Here is a 10,604-nt window from a genome sequence, read left to right as displayed (position 1 = left end):
GCGTTTTTTTAAACAATCTTATTTGTCACAGAATATATAGGTAATTACTTAATCTACAAAATATAAAATCTGCGACATAAGGGTGCCTTTCCACCAGAGATGTACTATGTTGCTATGCTACAAAACTATGTAACCATTTCAATTAATGCTAAGCTACTTGTATTTTTTTTTATGCAATGGGATAGCAAACGAGCAGACGCGTCGCCTGGTGTTAAGCGAAACGCGCCGCCCATAAGCATCCACTCCACTGGGAAGAGGATGTGTTGCTGTCCTCAAAAAGGAAAGAGAGGGATATCACGGGAATTTATTTACATTACTGCCGGTTGTAGCGGTGCAAGTAAGATGTGCTATGAAGATGTGCCGCTGCTAAGTAGCTGTGCCGTGTGCGAGGAAGATACGCAGCTCGAGCTATCCAATCCGATGTATCGATAGTAGGCGCTCTGAACATAGCACGCATCCCTAGTACGCATCCTTCCATATAAAAAAAGACGGGTTGCACTCCGGGAGTGCCGGCAGAAGTGAAAACTTGATTATTAACGTTGAGCATGTTTGATATCCATCTGTCTTACGCTTCTTCGATCAGGTCACGTGTCCTGACGCGAGTTTAAGATTTTATACCCAACGCCGCTAAAGAAGTTTTCACTTCAAAAACATCTTAGCTGAGACCATTTCCACTAGTGTTACGCTATGTGCATTAATGAATATGATTGGTGGATAACAAACGAATCCACAGCAAAGTAGCACACCTCTAGTGGAAAAGCACCTTAAGACTCGACAAAAGCATATTGCGTAGTTTGTCTTTCCCACATTTTTTTGAAATTATTTTTTCAAAAATGAATAATGATCAACTAATACAAAAACATATCAGGAGAATGAGAAGGTGCCGATCGAGGAAGAGCCTAAGAATAAAAATCGATGTGTTATCCCAATATCAGCTATAGAAGATACTGGGCACTGTATCTTTAATTTTTACAATTTTTTTTGGCTAAATAAATATTAAAGAAAATTATAGAATAAACAAAATCCGTTACGTCGATTTTGAGCAAGTAGCAACAAACATATGTACATAGTTACATACTTAGATCATTAAGTAAGTTCTTCACTGATTTCGTCAATTTATAGTGGAGCCAATTTAATAGGCAACATTTGACGTCTATCAATTTTATCTTCATAGGGTGGTAACCTGCATAAAAACATCGATTAAAGTGAATTAATCGATACGGACTCGAAACATTTGTCAATCGAACTTGAAACACATGTCAATAATTTATGATAATTTTTATTCCCAAGTAATCAATGCATTTGATTCTAGATGTCTGATTTCGATTTTTAGAGTAACGTCTCTGGTATTTAAAAAGAAAAAAGGTTTATTGACACAAAATTGTAGCGACGTCAGTTCTTTAAATCAGAAATTGTTTATTATGTTTAGAATGGTTTATCAGTAAAATCAAATCCTAAAATTACTTATATCGGTCATTATTATAATAAATATGTAATCGTAATTGAAAAAAGTTAAGCAAATGTGCAGTTCTAACAAAACGAAATATCATGTTATTCTATGTTGTCGTTACTAGGTTACGTTGTTGAATTTTGTTGAACTGTCAAATGTTGCCTATTAAAATGGCTCTACTATAGGATAGGGATGGCGATTCTTTACGAAAAAGATCGATTTTTAAATCGATTCGAATCGTAGTCTAATGAATCGATTCACGAAAAAATCGAGGCCTACAAAATCGATTCTTAAAAAATTGATCTTTTTTTCAAGTTTGCATTTACAATGTAAATTTGTATCAATTTTACTAAAAACAAGATTAATATTGCAATTAACGATATCTTATCAATAAAATCAGGGAATTCAAAAATAACAATTATTTTTATTACCGTATCAAACTATAAGGTCAACTATAAAAAAAAATAAGTATACATATTACTTATTAGTTATTTCAATGCTGATTATTCCTGTGTAAAAGTAAATTTAAATGATAATCACAACTAACAGAACAAACTGAAAATAATAGCGTCAAAGTAAAAAATAAGAAGCGCTTTACTCATTTACTTACCTTACCTACTCTCAATTAGTTATTATTTCGCATACATGAAAATCTGATGAAAATCAATTATCAATCATGAAAATACTTATATTATGCTAATAACAGTATTCAATAAACGACAACAACAATTAATGAATAATGCAAATTGCAATATCAATCGTCACAGATTATAGATACATAAAGTCAAAGACTACAAACGTAACTTTTTTATTAAAGAGAGGCGAGTAAAGGATACTAAACATATAGCCATCTCGCGAGTTTATGAGTAGTTAACTCTTTAACCGGCAGCACTCTTATAATTCAGGCACATTGAACTAAATGCAAATAATTGTATGGTTTATACCAAAACAGAAAAAATCGAATGTCGATTTTCAAGGGTGATATATCGATTCAGTGAATCGACACAGTACTTCATATCGATTTAAAAAATCGATATTTTCTGCTCGAAAAATCGATTCTTCGATTAATCGATCTCAGATCGCCATCCCTACTATAGGACAGTTTGATCAGAAGCTTCTAATTTCTAAACGAATTTTGTACGTATAAAAATGTTTCCTAATTCTTTTAGCACAGAATAATAACTAAAGTCCATTTCAAGAAAGAAGTCCCGCAGGTGCAGCGCTGTATGCGCGCGTAATAATTTTGGCAGGGTAAAATGTGGGGAAATTATGTATCTTTCATTCATTTAATTTTCATTTAATTTCATTTTATAACCTACTACGACTCGAATATTTAGATAAAAAAAAATTGATTTATGTAATGTATTGGCCGATCTCCCCATCTCTTAAATTAGTTCCATAATTGTCCGCGGGACTTCTTTCTTGAAATGGACTCTAGTAGCTAGCTTTTAGTCCGTTCTAACTTCAAAATTTAGGATGCTAACTTCTAAGGCTAACTTGCTGTGAGATTTCATTTGCCTAAATTTAGTGGTTCCCTAAATAAATGACTTCGGAATCTAATACTTATCTCAATTTAGATTTTAGAATGGTGTAATTAACGCATAAGTGCCAAATGATCCTTGTATAATTGTCTAACCACTAACTTAGTCTAGTTACTAGTTTATAATAAGTAGTCATATATATCATTGTAGCACTATAATTATTTTAATAATAATTTTATACTCTTAAAATTTTACATTTACATAAAGTCTTAATGTAACATGTAAAATGTAAAACCTTGCAGCTATAACAATAAGTATTTTTTTTTCTGATGAAAACAGAAAAAGTTGTTGGCACTTGGCAGCACTGATTGAGCTGTCACTTTGTGATCGATACATTGTTTTGAATAATTTTATGACAAAAGAAAGAAAACGGTCGGAGGTGCAATTTCAAAGCACTCCCTAATTTTACTTTTCTAATTTGCTCATCCTCACTTTCATCTTACAATAATTTCACTTCAAGCTTACAACTTGCAGGACATTCCAAGTACCGCAATGTCTGATGCTAACCAGGTAACTTGAAATGAATAAAAAAATACTACAATTTCTTTTTGTACGGATCTACGCATATAATGCGTTGATTGTTTATTTTAGAAATGCATTGCTACTGTCGTTTTAAAACCTCATTTTACTTTTAGGAGCTACAAGTAAAAAAATTGAAGAGATTGTTGGAAGGGTGGCGCACAGCGTTGCTGCCTTTAAAATCGGTTTTCCTATGGGAACAACAGTGGCATCCTTGTGCCATAGTGGCGTCCGTATCATTTCTATATTTAATTATCTGGTTAATGGACCTAAACACTCTTGCAACATTTGCAATTGTTGGTTTGTTCATAAACTTTGTTGATTTCATTGTTCCCATTGTTTGCAAATCTATCTGTAGTCCTAACTCATGGTCAGGACAAAATGAAAAAACGTATGAAGATATCTGTAGGAGCATTGTAGAAATGTATAATGGGACCTTTAAACAGTTTTGCAAGTTTTACTCACTGAGAGAAGATAGCCCTATCATGGTAAGATCTTAAATTACTTTCTTTTTTCAAAAATGATTGGAGATACTTTTATATGCATAATTTTATCTGTGTTATAATTTATTACCAAAAGAGATTGAGTAAAGAACCAGTGACCACAGCCCAATTTGAATTTATCTAAAGCCTTGCCTGTATTCAGATTTGAGTAAATCAAAATAGGTGCTCTATTTATAACATTAGTCAAAGAACATTTTTGTTTAAATTTAATTGTAAGTATAGTACAATTCAAACTTAATGGCGGCTCAGAACATCATAGTTACGATCTGATGAGCAAAAAAACAATTTTAGGTATTAGAGGGACGATAAGGGACATGTGCACATTCGTACTTGCACCTGCATCTAACTTCCTAAACCGCAATTAAGTTTGAATTGATCTATACATAAATTTATTTACTACCTATAAACTATATTTTTTCTTTTCCAGTACTACATAATTTCCATCAGTATGCTGTGCGTCCTGGCTTGGTTGTCGTCAACTATCAACAATGTGTTCCTGCTTTACATATTCTCGATTGTGGTGCTCCTGTGGCCTGGCATTCAGCACAGAGGCATCTTCAACACTGTCCTGTCCATGATCCACATGGCACCAAAGATAGCATTGAAATCAGAATAATTGATTTGCTATCTATGATATTATAAGTAAAAAGGTGTAGATAACATTCAGTCTTCAAATAGAGCACACTACCGCACAAACAATCAAACATCAAAGTAAGATGGCACGATTCAACTATTGTATGGGATAAAGAGACTACTCTCGTAAATTGTGGCTAATTCGCCATATTTAAATGCCACTTCTGAAGCGCTAATAACCTATCTACACCTGTTTACTTATAATATCATTGGCTATTATCAGTTGCTAGCTTTTTATGTGATGTAAGTCTGGTCATTACCATTTTAAGTTTAATATAGCTTATGTTGTGAGCTTTAAATTATTAACTTTTGTTAAATAAAAGGATATGAATTAAAATTATTTTTCTTTATTTGTTCTTAAACCTTGACTAGGACAGAAGTGATAATGCAGTTGCAGCAATACTTAGATGCCAAAAGAGATTGAAAAAATTTCTTCATACCACCAGAAAGTGGCAAATGGTGTATTCATTTTAAGAATTTTCGAAATAGTCTAATAAATGTCGGAGAATTTAAATGAGTCGCCATAATTAATTGTAATTAGGTAAGTAATATTATAAAGCTGAAGAGTTTGTTTAAACGCGCTATTCTCAGGAACTACTGGTTCGATTTGAAAAATTATTTCGGTGTTAGATAGCCCATTTATCGAGGAAGGATATATAGGCTACTAGCTTTCCGCCCGCGGCTTCGCCCGCGTTTTCAGATAAAAACCCGTTCCCGTAGGATTTCCGGGATAAAACCTATCCTATGTCCTTTCTCGGGTATCAAAATATCTCTATACCAAATTTCATGCAAATTGGTTCAGTAGTTCAGGTGTGATTGAGTAACAGACAGACAGACAGAGTTACTTTCGCATTTATAATATTAGTATGGATTAGTATGCTGTATGGATATATTATCATCACACTAAGACCAACAGGAGCGGAGCAATGCGGGTGAAACCGCGGAGCACAACACTAGTATTAAATATGTAATAACTCCGTGAGCACACCTTGCGCAGTCGATGGTAGTACGTGGGTAGTACCGAGACTCATCGAGCTACTGACTCAAGAAATATAAACAATCCGTAACCCCATGCATTCCATATCAATTCAATATCGACATTATGTTGTACGCTATAGAGTACATTCTAATAGGAAGGTATAGCCACATAACAACTTCTCTGTTCTAATTCTCTCACACGTATCTCGAAAACCAAGGAACTACATAGTTACCTATACAAAATTTATTTTGCACCGCTACAATATGTTATATCTTTAGTTATGCTTTCATTACGCCACACCTGTATGAAAAATATTTGAAAAACTCTATGAATGGAAAATATAGATCTGGCGGGTTTCGAACACGCGTATTTCGCCATCACAGGAACACACTCAAGGATAGACCACGCCATCTATTAAGATGTTAGTGAAAACACACATGAAAACATGTTATCCAATATGAAACTCTATTTCAATATTTAGTACTAGCGGTCCGCCCCGGCTTCGCCCGTGGTACATATTTCGCAATAAAAGGTAGCCTATGTTCTTTCTCAGGGTCTAAAGATTATCTGTGCCAAATTTCATCAAAATCGGTTCAGTAGTTTATGCGTGAAGCATACATACATACATACAAACCTTTCCTCTTTATAATATTAGTATAGATTTATATTTATTATTATTGTACTTATACTGATGGAATCTGTGGATGGAATATTATGTAAGCATACATTTACCTAAATAGTAATTTATACAATTTTTGGCTGTCTGTCTGTTTATTCCTACTGATCTCAGGAACGGCTACGCCGATTTTTACGGGACTTTCACTGAGAGATAACTGTTGTTATAAGGAGTAACTTAGGCTATTTTTTATACCGATATTCTCACAGGAACAATAGGATTAAAAGGTAAAACTCATTCACGCGTGCGGGTGAAACCGCGAGGCGCCGCTATAGACCAGTGCCGATAATTTATGAAACAAAAAAAATCACAGTAGGATGAAACCCATTAGAAAAGGAGGGAAATGTGATAAAAAATTAAAGGAAAAATAAATTAAAGACAATTTTGGAAGGGATTGGCACTGGTCTACTGTAGGTATTATGATATATTTGTCTGTGGGGGATAAACGTAAACCAAGCTATACAAATGCAAGTATTTGTGGCTGATATTATTTCTATTCAGTTTTATTATAGTTAGTTACACGAATAAATAAATACATGTCGTATTACCAAAATCCGATCAATGGATCAACATCCATGAATCCATCCTCACAAAGTTTCACGTTTGTAATATTAATGAGATATTAGTTACAAATCAATTACCTACACAGGGATATAGGCACAGAAAAGCGATTTCATTTTATGGTGGCAGATGTTGTTTTTATACATATATTCATAACATTGAAATCAGCTTATAAAAAATGCATGTGTTATAAGACATTGTACCAAATTTCATGATTATGTACTGTACACGGGAACTACCCTGTTGGTTTTGATTTCCTTGCGAATGTAGAAATTTGCGAAAAATTTCAGCATTTACGGCTGAATTTTGGGATTGCGTTGGCTTATACGTTTGATTTTTTCACAGCATCAAGGGACCATAGACAGGAGTATTCGATATAAATTTCAGCTTGATACCTCGTTCCAGAAATAAAGGGTGTTGACAGACGTACAACAAAGTGATTCTACAGGGTTTATTACATATTCCGTTTTTTTCTTTTGAGGTTCGGAAGTCGGAACTCGGAACCCTAAAAATATGATAGTACAATAATTATCTTTGTAACTAGACTCTAGAAGATTGTCTAATCTAAAAATGAACGCCCCTCCACTGTGTTAACGCTCACATTCAAAGTACGTGTATAGACGCAATACACACAAATTGGTCTGCCTCATTGGTCGTTCAGTCCTCCAGTCCTGTCCATGCCCGAACGACAGGACCAGTTGGCCAACTAGTGCATAAATGACGCGATGCACGACAGAACGGACGTGTCATTCCGTACATAGCGCACTCTCCCCGCCATACAATGCTAGGCACCTGAACTGATCGCCCGATTAGTTGACAAATCAGTGCGCCAAAGTCAAAGTTTGCAGTAGAATCGCCGCGCGCACACATATAAAAGTGGTTCAATAATTATTTGTCCTAACACATTGAAACAATTAAGTTTAGTGGAAGGGCGTTCATTTTTAGATTAGACAATCTATACATAGGTATATGCTTAAATCTTTAAAACTACGCAATTAATTTTGATGCGGTTTTTTTAATAGATTAAGTGATTGAAGAGGAATATTTATATATGTATAATATCATTATCATGCAATAAATAGTGGAGAAATATTTGTTATTTTTGAGGTTTCTAATGCGATGTCGTAAATTGTAAATAATAATAAAAATTCCGCTTATATTGCAAACGCAGGCTGAATCCTAATTCTTACGAGATTTATCAAAATAATGTTCTATGTATTGTACACATTGAAAAGGTCTACAGAAAACTCCGCAATGGTATAATATTATGTCTATCTCGGATATCCCACAATATCATTTTTTGTCATTTACTTTTTACTACAAATAATGGCCAATTTTCGAATCTATTTTAACCAATAAGTACAGCATTAATCCTAAAATCCATAATACATTGTTGATTCAATATAGATCTATAAGGCCCTTTACAGCATAAGATTTTAATGAATATTTTCAAAGATATTACAGATTTAGAGCTATTGCACGCCTCATAAGCGAAGCGTTGAGGTGGGTACTACTGTCACTTCGGTATCATACATTGCACTTGTAAGATAATACATACACACACATATTAAGAAAAAACACTATTTTTAACGTTCATGATATTTTTGATGTCATTTTTGTTATTTAAACTAGTTAAAAAACAGTTTAAAAAAGTTCTGTCTTGGACGTCCGTGTGTCTGTATGTGCGGATCCTTTTTCTTGTTAACACGATAGCGACCGAAATACTTTACTAATCGAGTCTTTTTTTTTCTCTTACGCTTGAGTATGCTCAGGAATAGAACCCTTTCATTTTTCAGGGTCTGATTCGATGTGGTTTAATTGTTATTAAATAAACAAAAATAATAATTAATAAATATTTATTAAAAAAAATTATGAGGCGTGCACTTTTGGATTTTATTTAATATCTTAGATTAAGGATTGGTCTCCGCGCGCGCGCTACGACTAGATACCGCTCCACCTAAAAACAATAGCTCTGTGAGTGCGGCAACCATAGAAATCTAAATAACAAGACACATAGAAGTGCTTTATTGTCATAATTCGTATGAAAACCGCTGTCGCCAAAATCAACACATTCAAACCGATAGCTAAACAGTACACACAAGTAAACTATGCCTTTTATTGGACAGCTTGGTTTTAGTGAAAACTAACTTAAATATTAAATTAAGCTTTTTAATATGTATCCTAACGCACTAATTTACGGTTTATTTTAGAATAACATCCCTAAGTATATGAGACGTTTTGTTTCTTTTTGCTCCAATACGAAAAAACGTGATAATAAGAATGTCATTCATTGTTATTTCGATTACTATGGTGACAATCGTAATACTTGTAAATATTCTATAATTTTAAGGAAAAACGGCATTATTTCTAAAAAAAAATATTTTCCGATGAAATATTATTCCTTTATTAGTATATAATTACAACTTGTGGAAGAATTTCCGCAATGGGAAATGCTGAAACACACCATGTTTACACTCATACGTCTCCAGAGGCAACTGAACAGTGACAAACACACTGGTGTTGTGTAAATCACCTGAGTGGCGACAAGGTCACGCACGCTTACGACTTCTAGTGTCTTGTTATTTAGATTTCTATGGCGGCAACTCATTTCTGTAGTGTGTGTTAGGCAATTTGTAAAGACGCTAGTGTGTGTGAAGAATTGGGCTGCCAGCTACATAAATTTTACCTCATAAATGGGAAATCTGGCATCTTGGAAAGAAGTTTGAAAAATATTTTTTTTAATCCATTTGAGGACGCAGTTGGCGCAGTGGTAAAGTAACTGCCTACTGAGCCGACGGTCCCGGGTTCGATCCCCGGTCAGGGCAAATATTTGTGTGATGAACTCAATTATTTGTTCTTGGGTCTGGGTGTTATCTATATATTATGTATTTATTAAATATTATATTTATCGTCGCTTAGTACCCACAACACAAGCCTTAATTGAGCTTACTGTGGGACTAGGTCGATTTGTGTAATAATGTCCTATAATATTTATTTATTTAATCCTGACCTGGCCGGGAATCGAATCCATGAACATGCGACTCAAATCCACTTGCGACGTTACTATACTATAGTCACAAAGGTTGTTTAAAAGTAAAAAAGCGGAAATAAAAAAAAAAATTATATGAGTCAGTTAAACATGGTTAAACAGAAATAAATTATTGTTATTATACTTTTTTATAGTATATGTGTTAGTAATAGTGTTGAAAAAAAAAGTTCAAATTATTGCTAAAAGATTTCCTCAACCACGTGTATTTTTTTGGATATGCAGTACGGCAACACTGAATGGCGTCGTATTTTCGTAGAAAAAATTTTCGAAGTAAAGGAGAAATTTCAAATAATACGATACTTAGTGATGGTACGTTATCCTAGTGTCTTTCTTATTTTTTGTTGTATTATTTTTAAATAGTTTTATGACACAAATAGGCATTTTACTTCAGATTTTGTTCAAAATCTTTATAAACTATCGGTTCGCCCTCTCCACACAATGCTTGTAACACAACTGGCTTGGGTACGCCGAATTCGGCGTACTATTAGTTGCCGCATTTTTCAACTACGCCGGCGGTATCTAGTAGCGCGCGCGGAGACCAATCCATAATCTAAGTTTAATATTTAGTATCAGCATTGCACCCTTGGGACGTTGTTGCGACGCATCCGCATTGTAACATTGCAACCGGGGGGATGTTGTTGCTTGATCTACTATATAAATAAGAGATGAACATGGAAGAGAGATTGTCTCAAA

At 34.1% G+C, this 10,604-nt stretch overlaps 1 protein-coding gene across 1 annotated transcript; it reads left to right on the top strand.

The window, feature by feature from the left end:
- The first annotated feature begins 3,279 nt into the window (after positions 1-3,279).
- Positions 3,280-4,983, top strand: Arl6IP1 (ADP-ribosylation factor-like 6 interacting protein 1). The gene is made up of 3 exons (XM_089699409.1): positions 3,280-3,501; positions 3,627-3,998; positions 4,441-4,983. The coding sequence occupies exons 1-3, from the start codon at positions 3,484-3,486 to the stop codon at positions 4,627-4,629; spliced, it is 579 nt and encodes a 192-aa protein (XP_089555535.1). The 5' UTR covers positions 3,280-3,483; the 3' UTR covers positions 4,630-4,983.
- The last annotated feature ends 5,621 nt before the right edge of the window (positions 4,984-10,604 follow it).

This window comes from Colias philodice, chromosome 9, assembly GCF_061535455.1.
Source record: "Colias philodice isolate Cphi_HAF_F1 chromosome 9, ilColPhil1 Martin Lab GWU primary, whole genome shotgun sequence".
NCBI classification, from domain to species: Eukaryota; Metazoa; Arthropoda; class Insecta; order Lepidoptera; family Pieridae; genus Colias; species Colias philodice.
The sequence above is the reverse complement of the archived record's forward strand: the minus strand, read 5'-3'. Positions and strand labels throughout refer to the sequence as shown.

Bases quoted from the DNA above. Each gene is read 5' to 3' on its own strand.
- Arl6IP1 (XM_089699409.1), top strand. The intron at 3,999-4,440 runs GTAAGATCTTAA...TTTCTTTTCCAG, and splicing joins GAGAAGATAGCCCTATCATG to TACTACATAATTTCCATCAG.